Source organism: Diabrotica virgifera, chromosome 5, assembly GCF_917563875.1.
Source record: "Diabrotica virgifera virgifera chromosome 5, PGI_DIABVI_V3a".
Taxonomy (NCBI): Eukaryota; Metazoa; Arthropoda; class Insecta; order Coleoptera; family Chrysomelidae; genus Diabrotica; species Diabrotica virgifera.
Genome location: NC_065447.1, coordinates 216,910,660 through 216,930,420, shown reverse-complemented (window position 1 = coordinate 216,930,420; position 19,761 = coordinate 216,910,660). Strand labels below are relative to the sequence as shown.

Below are 19,761 nucleotides of genomic sequence, written 5' to 3'. Positions count from 1 at the left end.
TGCTGACACTTCCAGGCGAACAGCTCCCATATAGGATGAACAAAACCCCAAAGAGGAAACTACATCAACCTATTTCTTGAGCCGTACTTTTTGTAGAGAAAACGGCCAACCCTTCAAAGAATAGTGAGACCAACTATCTGGGCCTTACTGCCGCTACAAAACTTTGAGCAAGCGCGTTGCTTATCTGGAAGTGTCAGCAATCGCAGGCGATCCGCAGAAAATTGACCAGCCGTGCTTTACACAACAGGTGTACGAAAACGCTGATTTTAACCCTTTCTATGCCAGGCCTTAATTTGAATGTTGGTCCCTCAATCCCAAAGGTTTTTTCATGCTTAGAGTCCCATTGCCTTATACATACATCAGAGAGCAAAACCAACTTAAAAAAATGTAACTAACTTAAAAAAATAATGTAATGTAAATTAACATTAAAAGTTTTCTTTTGTGTGGTACTCCTCAAAACATGACACTGCGCAAAGGCCGACTCCGCATCTTGCACACATGTATCTCGATTCGCTTCTTTTTTTCTGCTCTTTTCTGTGGCTACAAACGCTTCACCTTCTAGCAGCTACCTATAAGCGTTGCCACCAGTGCTACAATATAGCATATATCTAAAATATGTGAACAAATATATACGGCAATGGATCCGCATGACCTGTCTTAGGTGCCAACATTTTGAGGCTTTAAGAACAATAATCTAACATTTTCGGACATATTTCTGCGGCATTGGGACACCAATGAGTCTAAAATTTTATAAGCAACGCATATTTTCGGCTTTGGTAAATTGAGACCATAACACCTTGAACGTATATATAAGGCGGCTGGGAATACAGACCCATTTTTTCCAAAACATATATAATATGCAGCGTTGGGACAGAAAGGGTTAAGACTAAGTTTTCACTCTAATGGCATATAAAACAACATAATGCTATTCTACATCCCACCAGAATGAAAACAATGGGAACCTTCTCTGGTTACACCTCCGAGGCTTCTACAATTTGCAAGCCATACGGATGCTGAGACTAAGGAAGATGAGGGAATTCTACAATTTACAATTCACGTCCCATCTGCTCAGCGTGGTAAAGTTCCAACGAGAATGGTCCCCTTCATACTCAACACAGAGTAAATGTAAATCAAAAATGAATAACCACTTTCAATTTCGTTGCAAAACGAAAATACAGCCGAACCATATTCTAGTCCAATCAGAGAGTGCTGCAAGCACCTCTACCGGTTTCGAAACTTATTAGTCTCTCATCAGGAGGCACATATGTGGCTCTCCCTGATCCAACCAAAACAAACCCCAGCGTGCAGTCCCGGATTGCAACGAACGAAATGGCATAGATGCCCTAGCGGCAACTGCTACCAAAAAGACTAAGTTTTCACTCTAATGGCATATAAAACAACATAATGCTATTCTACATCCCACCAGAATGAAAACAATGGGAACCTTCTCTGGTTACACCTCCGAGGCTTCTACAATTTGCAAGCCATACGGATGCTGAGACTAAGGAAGATGAGGGAATTCTACAATTTACAATTCACGTCCCATCTGCTCAGCGTGGTAAAGTTCCAACGAGAATGGTTCCCTTCATACTCAACACAGAGTAAATGTAAATCAAAAATGAATAACCACTTTCAATTTCGTTGCAAAACGAAAATACAGCCGAACCATATTCTAGTCCAATCAGAGAGTGCTGCAAGCACCTCTACCGGTTTCGAAACTTATTAGTCTCTCATCAGGAGGCACATATGTGGCTCTCCCTGATCCAACCAAAACAAACCCCAGCGTGCAGTCCCGGATTGCAACGAACGAAATGGCATAGATGCCCTAGCGGCAACTGCTACCAAAAAGACTAAGTTTTCACTCTAATGGCATATAAAACAACATAATGCTATTCTACATCCCACCAGAATGAAAACAATGGGAACCTTCTCTGGTTACACCTCCGAGGCTTCTACAATTTGCAAGCCATACGGATGCTGAGACTAAGGAAGATGAGGGAATTCTACAATTTACAATTCACGTCCCATCTGCTCAGCGTGGTAAAGTTCCAACGAGATTCATTCTGGTGGGATGTAGAATAGCATTATGTTGTTTTATATGCCATTAGAGTGAAAACTTAGTCTTTTTGGTAGCAGTTGCCGCTAGGGCATCTATGCCATTTCGTTCGTTGCAATCCGGGACTGCACGCTGGGGTTTGTTTTGGTTGGATCAGGGAGAGCCACATATGTGCCTCCTGATGAGAGACTAATAAGTTTCGAAACCGGTAGAGGTGCTTGCAGCACTCTCTGATTGGACTAGAATATGGTTCGGCTGTATTTTCGTTTTGCAACGAAATTGAAAGTGGTTATTCATTTTAGAAAGGGTTAACGTACATACAATCGACGGATACCACACTTTTTACGTCATGGGTGGCATTTCTTGTATTGCACCAAAACATGCAATAGCTCCTAACTAATCCATTCCTCGGCTAAAAACTAAAGCCGCACCTGAGGTTTATGGAAGTCAGAGAGCTGTTTAAGTGCACACCTACATTGGATCCGATTTTCTCCGATCAGATCAGATCAGATCAGGGGCCTGATTCTAATTCATTTCGACAGTCGCAATTTCATTTCGACACCGCCATGACAGCCGCAGAATATAGCGATTCTTATTCATTTCGATATTAGTTGCAACTGGGGATGTTAACCTTATCATGTTGAGACTGCTCAGAATTTGGGTTGGCGCTCCCGTTTATTGGAACTTGTTGATAGTCTGGGAAAATTATCGAAAAAATGCCATTTTTGGGAAAAATTATTTACCAGCTATTTTATTGCTAAAATCGAATATTAAGATTGCATATACAGTGCGTCCATAAAGTAACGCATAAATTCATTATTTCGTAAACCAGCGACATTAATGAAAAATCCTGAAACGGGTCGATTTTTATTTTTAGATTCAGATTTTTTGGCATATATATCATACTAGTGACGTCATCCATCTGGGCGCGATGACGTAATCGATGATTTTTTTAAATGAGAATGGTCATGTGATAGCTCATTTGAAAGGGTATTCAATTCTCTATTCACTAATATAAACATTTACCTAATTATTTATACAAGGTGTTCAAAAAACATTTTTTTAATTAAAATAATTGAAACAAAAAGAAGAATGTACGTAATTTATTTAATTCAAAATACGTTTTACTGTTGTCAGAAAACAGGAAAAAAATGTTTATTTGAGAAATAAATATTGTTTTTTGCTTAAATTCAATGTTAAAGCTGCCACCCACCTGTCGCTTGGCAGTTTGAACATTTCTTTTAAGCGAAAATCAATGTTTATTTGTCAAATAAAAATTTTTTCTGTTTACTGACCGTAGTAAAATGTATTTTGAATTAAATAATTACATTATATTCTTCTTTTTGTCTCACTTATTTTAATTAAAAAATGTTTTTTGAACACACTGTATAAATAATTATGTTAATGTTTATATTCTTGGATAGAGAATTGAATACCCTTTTAAATGAGCTATCATATGACCCCTATTCTCATTTAAAAAATCATCGATTACGTCATCACGCCCAGATGGATGACTTCACTAGTATGATATATATGCCAAAAAACCGTAATTTGAAAATAAAAATCGACGTGTTTCGGGAATTTTCCTTAAAGTAACCAGTTTACGAAATAACGAATTTATGCGTTACTTTATTAGTAATATGGGGTATGACAAGTCCGCAGAAAGTGTGTTATTTTATTTATAAACAAATTAGCACTTCTAAATCTTCTTTATTTTTCAATTAGTGGTCTGTAACTCCTAAAATTTTTCCTTTGAGCCAAAAACACTCAAATAAAAATTCACCGTAATTTAGTTCTGCACAAAGTTATTTTTTTTCCGATTTCCTTCAACAAAAATTTTACTCAGAAAATCCGAGTTTTCCCAAAAAATCTGCAATTTTCAATTAAAATTTTAGGGAACTACCTAATTATTTATCAATAATTAAATAATTGATGACATGAAAGATTTATTATAGTAGCTTATACAGAGGGGCTAAATTATGGAATAAATTCATTTCTTTAAAACGGACGATTTTGGAGCAGAATCCCGAAAGAGGTCGATTTTTATTTTTAAATTACAATTTTTTGGCATATATTTCTTACTAGTGACGTCATCCATCTGAGCGTGATGACGTAATCGATAATTTTGTTAATGGGAATAGGGGTCGTGTGGTAGGTCATTTGAAAGGGCGTTCAATTCTCTATTCAGTAATATAAACATTATTATCATTAGGTATTTATACAGGGTTGCCAAAGAAAATTTTTAAATTAAATTAATTGGCGCAAAAAGAAGAATGTATGTAATTTATTTAACTCAAAATACATTGTACTGCTGTCAGAAAATAGAAGAAAAGGTTTATTTCACAAATAAGCATTTCTTTTCGCTTAAATTAAATCACAAACAGCCTCCCTCCTACCTATTGGCAGTTTGAACATTTAATTTAAGCTAAAAGCAATGTTTATTTGCAAAATAAACATTTTTTTCTATTTTCTGACAGCAATAGAATGTATTTTGAGTTAAATAAATTACATGCATTCTTCTTCTTGCGTCAATTAATTTAATTCAAAAATTTTTTTGGTCTCCCTGTATAAATAATGATATTAATGTTTATAATACTGAATAGAGAATTGAACGCCTTTGTAAATGAGCTACAACACGAACCCCAATTCCTATTTAAAAAAATAATCGATTACGTCATCACGCTCGGATGGATGACGTCACTAGTTTGAAATATATGCCAAGAAATTTAATTTAAAAATAAAAATCGACCTGTTTCGGGATTTTTCTCTAAAATCGTCCATTTTAGAGAAAATGAATTTATTCCATAATTTAGCCTCTCTCTGTATATCAGGAGACCGGCGACAATCTAACCAATAGTTTAGCAATAATTAAAATGTTAATTAAAAAATTTCGGTCGAAATAATAACCAGAAAGATTATGATACACCAGAATAACTATGATTTTCGTATAAAAAAGCACTATACCTATTCAACGTACCTTACAGGATTGAAATTGGACCATTTGAGCGGTCTCAGGAATGTTATAAAGAAACAATTTTTTGGCTTATAAACAAATAGAACCCCTCAGAAAATATTAGATTTAATTAAATTAAGTTAACGCTGTTGAAAAGGGCACGGCTTCTGTGTCCTTTTCGAAGAAAAACAAATTGAATTGCGAGGAGTGATTCCAGGTATAACCGGTCAAATTTGACCGGCATTTGCGACAGAGTTATAAACAACAGGATTTTAATCTTTGAACCATTAGATACCTTTTAATTCCGGTCCTCTTTGTACATACAAATTTTCATATCTTCAAGACAATTATAACAAAAAAGATTTATGTCACTGTCACCAAATAATTTAATTATTGATAAATAATTACTTCCCTCAAATTTTAGTTGAAAATTAAAGATTTTGTTTGGAAAACCCGAATTTTCCGAGGAAAATTTCCGTCGAAGGAAATTGGAATAAATTATCAATGTGCAGAATTACTGTCAATTTTTATGTGAGTGTTTTGGTTTAAAGTTAAAATTTTCGGAGTTATAGAGCAATAATAAAAAAAGATTTCGGAGCGCTAATTTGTTTATAAACAAAATAGCACACTTTCTGTGGACTTTGCACAGCTATATTACTAATATAGGAAATCTTAAGATTTGATTTCAGCATGTCCATAAAATAGCTGGTAATTAATTTTTCTTGTTTTTTACTAATTTTCCCAGATTATTACCTTACATCTTTCATTGAGTTGATGATTCATGTTGTGGACATTCTCAATTATTATATTTCTAATTTAATACTATTCTATCTAATTCCTCAAAACAAGCAAATTTCAATTAAACCCAGCTATATTATAATACCTTTTGCTTTAGTTTTCCTTGCAAGAAATAAACAAAACACATCTAAACTAAACCTAACCTCGCTTTTGGCCATTCATTCATCTCCGTGTCAAATAATTTCGACAGTCGAAATTATAATATCAACACCCTTTTTAAAGTCGCTATTAATTTCGATAGTCGCTATTTCATGACGTCACTTCGTTAGTTCAACTAAAATCCACAAGGCTCGCACAATCCCATTTCAACCGTCGCCATATTGAAAGCGACTTGTTTAGTGTCGAAATTTGATTTAGAATCAGGGCCCAGATCCGATCCGATCCGACAGGCGGTGCCTACATTGGATCCGTCTTTCTCCGATCAGATCAGATCCGATCAGACCGGTTTTCCGGCGAGGGTTTTCGATTCGCCGCTAAAGAAGAATATCTTCAAAAAGAAACCCGCGCCCTGAGGTTTATGGAAGTCAGGGAGCTTTTCAACTAATACATTTTCAAAGGAAAAAACCTCAAAGTTTATCAGAAATCAAGATCCGAAGGTAATGTTCACACCAACTGAAACTGTGACTTCATATCTGTGCCTGATCTTCTGTGGCTCTAAGGGAAAAGCAGAGACATTCTCGGTATTTTAGGATGGAATGGATTCATGGAAGCTGTGAGAAGAGACATACCATATTCATATTATGAACTAACATTTATTATTTGTACAGAAAACTAGGAGAAATTTATCAAATGGCAGCATTCTAATAAAAACTAAAGTTTTGGAATGTAAAAAGTTGGTTTTGCCGAGACCGTTAAAAATTGGCAATTTTCTACTTGCACTTTAGACCGAACGGTTCGTCTGAAAAAAAAAGTAAATAGTGATGTTTGTAGATAATTTTAAGTACTTTAATTTCTGTTAAGAGACCATTTACTAAAAGTTAATAGTTTTCGAGATTTGAGTAAAAAAGCGGAAAAAAGCTGAAATATTTCGATTTTCTCGCGATTTTTTCAATGTTCCGGCAAGAAATTTTGTCCGCAAACCTCATATTCGGATATAGCAGCCCAAAATCCATATATAATGAAAGAAATCAGAACTACCCCAAAAGTTTCTCACTAGGGGGCTCGTAGAGTACAAATTCACTGAATCAATAAATTCAAAATAACGGGGCAAAATAGCCTGTTTTTATTCAATGTTTTTCAACCACTTTGGCTGCACTTAGAACCTTCGTTTTTCGTTTAGAAAATTCTTACAACATACTTAAACCGTCTACCAAATTCCATTAAAATCGACATAATAGATTTTGCATAATAATTTTGAAATCTAAATTTTTTTAAAATAGTTCAAATTTTTTAAAAAGTTTCTGACTATTTAGAAGTTTGCTAATTTTTTTACTTATAAATAGGCGCTCTACCTATCTAATACACTTTACAGAATTAAAATCGGATTATTTAAGCGGCCTCAGCACTGTTTTATAGTTATATCCAATTTTTTGGCTTATAAACAAATACAGTGAAGATGCTTGAGTTGGAATAAATTCATTTTCTCGAGAATGGTCGACTCTGGAGATAAATCCCGAAACAGATCGATTATATTTTTAAATTATAATTTTTGGCATATATATCATACTAGGGACGTCATCCATTTGGGTGTGATGACGTAATCGACGATTTTTTTAAATGAGAATAGGGGTCGTGTGATAGCTCATTCAAAAGGTTATTCAATTCTCTATTCACTAATATAAATATTAACATAATTATTCATACAGAGTGCCCAAAAATTTTTTTAAATTAAATTAATTGAGACAAAAAGAAGAATGTATATAATTTATTTTATCCGAAATACATTTGACTGTTGTCCTAAAACAGGAAAAACTGTTTATTATATAAATAACTATTGTTTTTCGCTTAAATTCAATATTAAAGTTGCCACCCACCAGCCTCTTAGCAGTTTGAACATTCAATTTAAGCGAAAAGCAATGTTTATTTCTCAAATTAATAACTATTTTTTCTCTGTTTTCTGATTGCAGTAAAATATATTTTGCATTAAATAAATTACTTACATTCTTATTTTTCTCTGAATTAATTTAATTCATAATTTTTTTTTGGGTACCCTGTATAAATAATTATGCTAATGTTTATATTATTGAATACAAAATTGAATAGCCTTTCGAACACGGCCCCTATTCTCATTTAAAAAAATCATCGATTACATCATCAGGCAAAGATGGATGATGTCACTAGTATGATATATGTATATACTAAAAAATTAAAATTTAAAAATAAAAATCAACCTGTTTCGGGATTTATCTTCCATTTTCGAGAAAATGAATTTATTCCAACTCAAACGTCCTCACTGTATCTGTTTATAAGCCAAAAAATTGTTTATAACTTTAAAACAGTGCTGAGGCCGCTTAAATAATCCGATTTTAATTCTGTAAACTGTATTAGATAGGTAGAGAGCCTCTTTATATGAAAAAAAATTAGCAATCTTCTAAATGGTCTACTTTTTGTTCAGGAAGTTTTCAAAAAATTTGAACTTTTTAAAAAAACTTAGATTGCAAAATTATTATGCAAAATCTATCAGGTCGATTTTAATGAAATTTGGTGGACGATTTAAGTATGTTATATGAATTTTCTAAGCAAATTACGAAGGTTCTAAGTGCAAGCAAAGTGGTTAAAAACATTGAATAAAAACAGGCTTACTTTGCCTCCTTATTTTGTATTTATTGCTATTTTGCAGAAAGGGTAATAATTAAAGACATTTTTAACCAGTCGTATATCATACAAAATTCAATTATCTTTATTTTATTTGGCTACGACTTTGCTCCAAAATGAATCGTTTTAAAGTTATAAGCAAAGAAAGTAGAAACAAATTGATGTTTTTCGAAATTTTTAAATATTTTAATTTTTTTATTAATGTTCCGGCCATATTTGAGAAGGAGCATAAGTCGATTATTATTATTGAAGTTGTCACCTGCTAACTTTATCTGTAAAAATCCGAATGCCACCATGCACATCCAAAAATAGACGATTTTTCACAGATCAGCCCTGGTCTAATTATATACCTTGGGTTATATACTTTCCTTTTAAAGATGTTCGTGCAGTTTACACATTTTTGAGTCAACATCCAAGTTTCACATTCATAGCTCACTATTGGTCAAATTATGGTCTTGTAGATTAGTATCTTAGACCTTTGATGTACGTCTCGTGATTTAAATATCTGGTTCATAGCAAAATACGCCGAATGGGCTAGGATTGTTCTTCTGCCAAACACTGCATCTTTAATGTTTCCTTTGTGATGTTCACTACTAAATAGATAAAGCTATCTACTGTTTTTAAGTTGTTAACTATCAGAAAGGATTGTGTTCTTTCCGATCAGTTTTGTATTAGGATTTTAGTCTTTTTTGTTTTTATTGACATAGGTACTTGTTTGTTTAGCATGTGATTTAAGTTCCGTATACGTATTCCTACCAATTGCTCTGGTTCTGCTCATGATATTTATGTCATGTTTGTCTTCTTCTTGTTGACTGGCTTTACAACTCGGGGTGAGTCTTCGAAGCATCTACTATAGCCCTACATTCCCCATTGTTGTACTTCAATCCTATATAAATCGGCTTCAACATCACCCTTCCATCTTTTTCTGTCTTACCATTATGTCTTCCTCTGATTTTTCCACATGACCTTCCCAACTTATCCCTGTTAGCTTTTACATAAGTACCAGAGAACGGCAATTCTCACCAGTGGCGCACACCCACACCCCTCTACACGCGACACTATACAGGGTGAGGCAGATAACTGGCCTATTAGAAATATCTCGAGAACTAAAGGCAACAGAATCATGAAAGTTGGTATAAAGGGGTTTTGAAGGATGATCTATTAAATGAAAATATTTTCATCTCTTTTCAACTTCCGGTTATACCGGAAGTTGCTTATAACTTCGTTTTTTTAAATGGAACACCCTGTATATTTTTACATTTCTGGATTCTCTTCGATGTCTTCTTTCTAAAAATATGAAGTTTTGTAATGTTGTACAGGGTATTTTAAAAGATAATTACGTTTTTTATTAATTTCGTAGCAATATTCATACCCTGTAGAATTGTAGTAGTTTGAGATCTAAAACTCTACTTACGTTCAAATGATTTTTAATATAGTCTACTATTGTTAAGAATTATTAGTATAGCCAAATTTTTAATTTTAGTATACAGGGTTGGTCGAAACTCGGAATGAGTATATTCTGAGTTTTCTTAAATGGAACACCCTCTATTTTAGTATTGTAATGAAATGATATTTTATGGTACTTTTTTATTTCTTAAGCATTCCCTATACCTAACTGCTTTAATTTGTGCTTAATTGTTAATCGCACTAATAATCTTAACTACGTAGGTATTTTGATACCTAAACCATTATTGGTAATTTTAAGGATCAGTCTGGATTAATATGTATTTATTTCTGAAAAATTATTTGTGATTGAATATTTTCACGGCAAACCTAATAAAATTTTACGTATTTTTTGTTGAAATTAATGTGTAGCTTGAATCACCATTAACTCACAAATTAAAGCAGTTAGGTATAGGGAATACTTATAAAATAAAAAAGTACCATGAAATATCATTTCATTAAAATACTAAAATACAGGGTGTTTCATTTAAGAAAACTCAGAAAATATTCATTCCGAGTTTCGACCAACCCTGTATACTAAAATTTCAAAATTAGCTATACTAATGATTCTTAACAATAGTAGACTATATTAAAAATCACTTGAACGTAAGCAGAGTTTTTAATGTCAAACTATTACAATTCTACAGGGTGTGAATTTTGCTACGAAATTAATAAAAAAACGTAAATATCTCTTAAAATACCCTGTATAATATTACAAAATCTCATATTCTAAGAAAGAAGATATTGAGGAGAATCCAAAAATGTAAAAATATACAGGGTGTCCCGTTTAAAAAAACGAAGTTATAAGCAACTTTCGGTATAACCGGAAGTTGCAAAGAGATGAAAATATTTTCATTTAATAGATCATCCTTCAAAATCCCTTTATTCCAATTTTCATGATTCTGTTGCCTTTAGTTCTCGAGATATTTCTAATAGGCCAGTTATCTGCCTCACCCTATATATACACGAAATTTTCGATTTTCTAAATCTGACTGAATTGAAAATTGGGCCAACTTCCATCTTTAAGTTCAGGAAAAGACTCACCCATTCATATGTCAACCATCAATTTTGGTCCAAAGATGTGGATTTTACGGCCCTTCCTATTTAGGGTCTGTTTTTCGTTCTCGTCCCCAAAACTCCCAAAACCTTCAAAAATGTAAGTCCGACCTTTACGGCTTCTAATAGTACTGATCATTACCTTTCCAACGCATGTCTAATTTTGAAAATCGGTTATACCATTCAAAAGTTACCGAGCTCAGAAGTACGACTCAATTTCTATTTAAAAAAGGGAAAATGTTTGTGGATATGTATGTATGTATGTGTGTGAAAAAGTTAAACCGATTTGAATTTTTTTTGTGTTTGAAGAGGGGGTCAGGACCGATTCAGAACCGGTGTAGTTTTTGCCTTTGGACCACCCATAAGCCAGCTATAGGACTTGGTAGGTACAAAACGGCATATTTTTTGGGGTATATATCTTCGGTTTAAGAAGAGACAGGAGAACCGCAAATAAACTAAATCAATAGTGTTGAGTTAAGCTTTCAAATGGTGTCTAAGCCGTCAGGATCAAACATACACACGGCGCAGTATAGCCGAAAAACTGAAAAACTAAACTTTGAAAATTTTGGTTTTTCGACAATTACTCAAAATTTCAACCTAAGAATTGCGCCAATAACTGAGCGTTTGTAGAAGGACTCTAGACGAATCTAACGGTGTATACCTCATATTCAGGAAAATTCGAATTCTTAAGTTATAGGCTTCATAAGTATGATCAAATCTATTTCCTATGGAAAAAACGGTTTCTCAAGCTCAATAATTCCTGTAATAGCTTCAGTTATCATACTTGACCTTAGATCCATCAGATACTAATGGTCAATACATTTCAAACTCATGTTTATTGATCAAAATCGGTTAAGCCGTTTAGAAGTTATTAAGCTACAAAAGTATAATCCAATTAACGATTATTCCCGAAATGGTTTATGTAGTTGTAGTGGTTACGACGCTAAATTTGATCTGGCAACGGGCAATCCGAGTTCATTTACCATTTACCGGCCATCTCAATATTTTTTTTAAATCTATTTCGAATAGAAAAAAAATCTAGTGTACATTCGATGGACACTAGATCATTTGGGAGATAATGCAACAAAGGTGACCATTTATAAAGCTTAACGTGTAATCGAGAAACATTGCATTCAACTTCATACATTTAATTTATAAATAACTTTGAAAAACTCCTGATACAAGAATAAAAAACCGCTAAACGCCGTAAAAATGAGTGGCGCATACAATATTCCAGCTACAAAAGATTTGATATGAATATTACGTGGTGCGAAAATGTATTTTCATTTTGATGCAAAACAAAATTCTAGATTTATTTTAAAGGATTTTTTCATAATATTTGCTAACATTTGAAGTAAACGCCCCACAAAAGAGTTTCAAAATTCAAACTGTATCAAAGTTACTCTTTTGTGGCGCGTTTACTTCAAATTTAGCAAATATTATGGAAAAATCTTTTAAAATAAAACTAGAATTTTGTTTTGCATCAAAATGAAATTACATTTTCGCGCCACGTAATATTCATATAAGATCTTTTGTAGCTGGAATATTGTATGCGGCACTCATTTTTACGGCGTTTAGCGGTTTTTTATTCTTGTATGTCTGACGATGTTTTCAGTACCATACAGTCACCAATTCAGCATTACGTCGCCTTCTCCACTCTTGTGTCACTTCATCTCTTTGAGGGCCAAATATCATTCTGAGAACCTTCCTTACAAATATCAGCAGCTTCTTTATTTTCCGCTGATGTCAAATCCATGTTTTGCATCCATATGTAACAACTGTGCGAATAATTGACATGTGCAGTCTTAATTTAGATTTTCTTTTCAACAACTTAGATTTTAATAATAATGAGTATTGTATGTAGATAAGGACACACCATTAAACTTGATAAAAATAATAAACTTAAAGATAAAACCCATAACTAAATTAAAATTCATGGTGACGTTTCAATTATTACTTTAATCATCGTCAGAATAATAAGTTTCTTGAGCGGATGCTTTAAAATAATTTTAAAGGAACAAACAATAATTAATGAAAACGTAAAAATGACATTGACAATCATTGGGTTAAGTCAATAATTTCAAACACGCCATGTCTTGTTGCGTGTTTAAGGGTGGCTTCAAAAGAAATATGGATAATGCCTCCTTGATGCTGAGTTTCGTTGGAGAACTTGCATGACCAATGATTGAGAAGTCCTTACGACTAATAGGGTGGTCAGAATCAGTCATATGTTGGAATACCGCTGAATTTGATACATTATAATACCAGTATAATTCTTACCTCTATAGAATTAAGATATGCTTTCACGACTTTGGAAAGAATAGGATCTCGTTTCCATGTGAAAGACATGATTCCTAGTGATCTCGCATCTAACATTATATACCAATTCAAATGTAGTAGCTGTGCAGCTACGTACGTCGGGAAGACTCGACGTCACTTTAATGTCAGATGTTGCGAACACTTAGGTGTCACTCCTCACTTAGGAAGACGATCAAGAACAATTCCAAATTCAGCGGTATTCCAACATATGACTGATTCTGACCACCCTATTAGTCGTAAGGACTTCTCAATCATGTCATGCAAGTTCTCCAACGGAACTCAGCATCAAGGAGGCATTATCCATATTTCTTTTGAAGCCACCCTTAAACACGCAACAAGACATGGCGTGTTTGAAATTATTGACTTAACCCAATGATTGTCAATGTCATTTTTACGTTTTCATTAATTATTATTTGTTCCTTTAAAATTGTTTTAAAGCATCCGCTCAAGAAACTTATTATTCTGACGATGATTAAAGTAATAATTGAAACGTCACCATGAATTTTAATTTAGTTGTGGGTTTTATCTTTAAGTTTATTATTTTTATCAAAAATAATGAGTATACCTAATGCTCTATTCACGGCAGCTAAATATCCTTACTGAGACTTCTTTTTTTTTTCTCTCAAGAGATGTTTGTGATATTAAAAAAAATACTTACTGAATTCCACATTTGGATAAATAAGTACATTCCTTGCCGTCCATGCCCTTTATTGTGTTAACCGGTAACACCCAGAATCCTGGAAAAGCTTCACTGGGACATACGCTACCGGAGCTACATGTTTGCGTAGATTTATAATCTAAAGTGTAAGGAAATAGGGGCGTAGATGAAAGCCAAGAATTATCGTAAGTAAAATTTGCTTCACGATAAGCCTTCATCGAGTTATCTCCTGCTAATGTAAATTGGGGTGTTCTAACTCCCTGTATTTCGTTGATAGGAATATTAGCAAAATGTGATAAAATATGCTTTTGACCTTTAAATTCTTCGATCAGTGTTTCTTCGGATGCGCTTTTCCAATAAGCAGGTGAAGGGTTTTTTCTGAAACAAAAAGTTAATATTTTTTTTTTTGAAAAATGGCTTTGGCAGAGCCAATTAGCCAGACTTGTTTGTGATTGATTGCAGATTCATAGTCATAAATTTCTTATAAACATAAGTACATTCTACAATATTATTTTTATAGATACATTGGTACATTGTGTAGCTTTTTTTTATTGTTATTTTTTTAATTATTTTACTGTTTTTTAATATATATTTTAATTTGTGCGAAACACTTTTTTTACTTCTTTTTTTTATCTATTCTTTTTTTATTTTTGTTTCTATTTTTTTTTCTTTTTTTATTTATTATTTTTATTATTTTATTATGTGTTTTTTATATATTTTTTTTTTAATTTTTTCAAACCACATTAACAAATTATGCCTATTTTATTACGTTTACAACTTGTATTTACATAATTTAACATGTTTATAAATGAGATGAAGAATTTCCATATCATTAGTAAATATTAAAGTATTAAGGTTTATTGGGAAAAAACATTTTAAATCTTTTAATTCCTTATAAAGGTCGTTTATGTTATTTATGTTTAAATGACATTCTAATATGACATGTGTTAGATATCCGATTTTGGCACAAGTACAATTGGGAGTATCTGACAAGCCGATTCTATGCATGTAATATGGCGTAAGAGCATGATTGGCTCTCAGCCGATTAATGGTCTTTATAAAATGTCTGTTATATTCTGTGTAAAACCATCTTTTTGAGAATATCCTAGGGTTAAAATGAGCAAAATTTGAGCCAGTATTACATTCTCTGTAATGCAATTGATAATTATTTTTAAGTTTTTGTCTGCTAAAAGTATCAATATCTGAAGCTGGAATTAAATTTTTGTTTATTTTTTCTCCGACCACATAAGCTGATTTAGCAAAATTGTCAACTATTTCATTGCCTTTTATTCCCGAATGACCATTAATCCAAGCAATTGTTACATTTACTCCTAATTGTATAATTTCAGAGTTTTAAGTATATTCAATTCAATGTGGTTTATGTGTTTGACTGTTTGAATGTTACTTAATCTGTCCACCACAGAAAAAAATACAATTTGGTTATATATAATTTTTTTACGTATATTGAGTATTTTTGGAGTTATTAGCAAAAGAAAATGAAAATTACGATAATTTTAAAAATTCTGATTTTTTTAAATTATATCTTTTTTTCAAAAATATGCGCTTTTTTATTTATGACGTTTTCATTTGTTAAATTTGAAATTTTTACAGATTTTTAATTTTGCTGCTTAGGATATTCATTTTAGAGAAAAACTTTTAAATAGAAAATTGTAGTAAATTAAAAACCTACAATAATTTCAGCTATAGCACGTTTAATTTCGTTAATACTTTATTGCAAAACAGCCTGCGAAAAGTCAAAAATAGCCGTTTTTTGCAATTGCATTATTTATAGTAAAACTATCTTTTATTTATTTTTTAAGGCTTTAAAATGAAGATCTTTTAATACCAAACATAAAAAAAATTGCAGAGCCCGATTGATGGTGAACTTTGAATATAAGGGGGCAAATTTCGTTATAAACATTTAGATCTGAAGCCGCCCCTATACATCCTATGAGTTTCTAACTTGGAGATTATTGTTGCTGAAGACAAAATAAAGTTTCAAAACAAAATAAAAATTTTCTACGACCAACTGAAGCCGAGATAATTGTTTTTGTTTTCTTAAATCGTAGTGACTTTATTTATAACAATTAAGAAATTATTTAACAGTCATTAACTAAAGAAATACTTATATTATTTTAAAATAAAATTATTTTAAACAAAAATTACATTTTATTATGATTAAATGATTTTATTATGATTAAATGATTTTTAAAATATAGTGAAGCTTTATTTTTCTTTACGGATGTGATTTATTGTGTCGGTTGCCCTTAGCAACGGTTAGCAACTTATAGTACATTGAATCACGGTTTTTGCTCCAAATTTTAAAGCACCGCTTGGATTGACATGAAATGTGGCAAACACAAAGATAACATGTCACAGAATAGAAATGATATTGGGCCTCTGTGTGCTTTTGCCCTGGAGGTGAGTGTCACCCCTTATAAGGGGTGAAAAAATATACGTTCAAAATAAGTACGGAAATGGATAAAACGACTAATTCTAAGCAACTTTTGTTCTATAGCATTTTTTCATTAAGTTAATACTTTTCGGGTTATTTGCGAGTAAATACGTTCATTTTTCAACAAAATAAAACACGTTTTTAGGCGGTTTTTGGCAAATTACTAAAAAAGTAGTATTTTATTGAAAAAAACATTCTTAGCAAAAATATAGCCATTCAAAATTTAAAAAAATGGTGTATGTATGAACTCACTAGACCCAGCAGAAGCAAAGTTCTAGCTAATGAAAAATAGGTTCATATCCGTCAAATTTTAAAGTGAATATTTCAACGTGAAATAACCAAAAAATGATGCACTTTTTGGAGAAAACTCATTAGAACTAAAGTGTTTAACAAAATATTATTTTTTGTTTTGTAAAAAAGTTTCTAGTATCAAAAATTAGCAAGTTACGCTCAAAATAAAATTGATCTCTTTTTTGTCAAAAAAACTAGGGAAAGTCACCCCCTAATTACCATCTTAAATCAAATTAATCGTTACCACTTCACAAGTTACTTTGCTCATGTATTATTTATACGATCTGTAAGTATCATCGGTTCAAAGGGCTTATTTAAAAAAATTGGTTTTAAAGTAAATCTGTTTTAATTTTGAAAAAAATGTTTTTTTTTTAAATAACTTAAAATTTATTAGTGTGACCAAAAATCACAAAGAGTAAAAAATGTAGTTTTTGCTTTTCTGAGTATTTTCGATTTTTTGTTCTTTTTTGTAAGGCAAAAATTGGTTAAGCTGTTCTAAATTTGCATACACTCGTGATTATTGACTAGTTCAAAAGTCTTTTAAACTAGAGCTCTTTCAAGAATAAGCACTTTGAACCGATGAAACTTACAAACATAAATGACACATACACGACTAAAACAACTTATGAAGTAAAAAGGAATAATTTCATTTTTGATGCTAATTAGGGGGTGACTTTCCGAGTTTTTTTGACCAAAATAAAAAGAGACCAACTTTATTTTGAGCGAACTTGCTTAGTTTTGATGCTACAATCTTCTTAAAAAACAGATACGCATATTTTTTTTTTAAATACTTTAAAAAAGTTATAATGATTTTTCTGCAAAAAGCGCATGATTTTTTGGTTATTAAACTTGCTTAGTTTTGATGCTACAATCTTCTTAAAAAACAGATACGCATATTTTTTTTTAAATACTTTAAAATAGTTATAATGATTTTTCTGCAAAAAGCGCATGATTTTTTGGTTATTGCACGTCGAAATAATTTACTTTGAAATTTGACGGATATGAACCTATATTTCATTAGCTAGAACTTTGTTTCTGCTGCGTCGAGAGAGTTCATGCGTATATCATTTTTTTCAATTTTGAATGTGCTATATTTTTGTTAAGAATGTTTTTTTCAATAAAATACTTACTTTTTGAATTATTTGCCATAAACCGCCTAAAAACGTGATTTTTTTTGTTGAAAAATGAAGGTACATATTTACTCGCAAATAACTCGAAAAATATTTTAACTTAGTGAAAAAATGCTGTAGAACAAAAGGTGCTTAGAATTAGACGTTTTATCCATTTCCGAGATTATTTTGAACGTATATTTTTTCACCCCTTATAAGGGCTGACACTCACCCCCAGGGCAAAAGCACACAGAGGCCCAATATCATTTTTATTCTTTGACATGTTATCTATGTGTTTGCCAAATTTCATGTCAATCCAAGCGGTGCTTTAAAATTTGGAGCAAAAACCGTGATTCAATGTACTATAAGTTGCTAACCGTTGCCAAGGGCAACCGACACAATAAATCACATTCGTAAAGAAAAATAATATCCACTACACTTTAAAAATCATTTTTAAATAAAGTCACTACGATTTACGAAAACAAAAACAATTATAACGGTTTCAGTTGGCCGTAGAAATTTTTTATTTGGTTTTGAATCTTTATTTTGTCTTCAGCAACAATAATCTGCAAGTTAGAAACTCATAGGATGTATAGGGGTGGCTTTAGTTCTAAATGTTTATAACGAAATTTGCCCCTTTATTTTCAAACCCGAAATAAGAGGTTGAAAAATGTTTTACGCATTTATTTACATCAGAATATGAAAATTTAAGTCTTTAGAAGGAGAGTGGATCTTGGATTAACTCTATACGATTTTTTTTTTCAAAAAGTTACAGCCTTCGACATTTGACTTCTTGGGATAAGTAAGTTATAATATCTAAGCAACAAGTTCACCAATCGGGCTCTGCAATTTTTTTTATGTTTGGTATTAAAAGATCTTCATTTTAAAGCCTTAAAAAATAAATAAAAGATATTTTTACAATAAATAATGCAATTGCAAAAACGGCCATTTTTGACTTTTCGCAGGCTGTTTTGCAATAAAGTATTAACGAAATTAAACGTGCTATAGCTCAAATTGTAGGTTTTCTAATTTACTACAATTTTCTGAATTATATAACGTTTTTTCACCCACAGCTTGGGGTAAAATAGGTAAGTAATATTGAGAATAGAATAAAATACAATTTTGTATATCCATAATAAAAATTAAATGGAGATTAGCCTGAGATGGAGAAAGGTTGGACAATACTAGATGAATAGGGAACTTGCACATAAAAATATTTTTGCATAAAATTGTTAATTTATGTTTAAAAATGTCATATTCAAAATATTACATCTTAACAATCTGTACGTACAACCATGATACTATAAATAACAAGATAATATATTGCACATCCGGAAGTCGTGACGTAACTGGAGACCGGCAAGTTCGTAATGGTTCGTAATCATTCGTAATGTCCGATTACTTTGAATTGTTCGCGGTTGTATTTTATATTTTATCTTTGAGAGTTATTTTGACTGGAATCTCGACACTAAATTTTTTTCGAATACATTGAAGTTTAATTTTATTTTGCTAATTGAATAATTTCATCACATAATGCATACAAATCCCATTTAACTTTAACAAGAATTCAAATTCAACTTCCGGTCTCCAGTTACATCATCAATGCGCGAGCTCGGACGCGGACGTATTTGCGCTACGGGAAAATACTATCTCTTTATTTATAGTATCATGCGTACAACAACTGATCAAAGTTCCGCGCCTAAAATTTCCGTTTCAAACAACTTCAAAAGCGCGAGCTGGGGTCTGACGTCACCAACCAGCGTTATTATTATTACCAGCGTAATAAGACATTTTCTATTTCAAGAAAAAATATTAGTTGTCGTTTCATGAAATGTGCATACTTAAACTTGTTTATTGGTTGCAGTTGGA

General features: G+C 32.0%; 1 protein-coding gene across 1 annotated transcript in view; it reads right to left on the bottom strand.

Moving 5' to 3' along the window:
• Nucleotides 1-19,761, bottom strand: part of LOC126884627 (chitin deacetylase 7-like) — a 44,397-nt gene that overhangs the window by 5,680 nt on the left and 18,956 nt on the right. Inside the window, exon 3 of the mRNA XM_050650687.1 lies at nucleotides 14,038-14,415. Within this exon, the coding sequence (XP_050506644.1) occupies nucleotides 14,038-14,415 (378 nt within the window). The remainder of the gene's footprint in view (nucleotides 1-14,037; nucleotides 14,416-19,761) is intronic.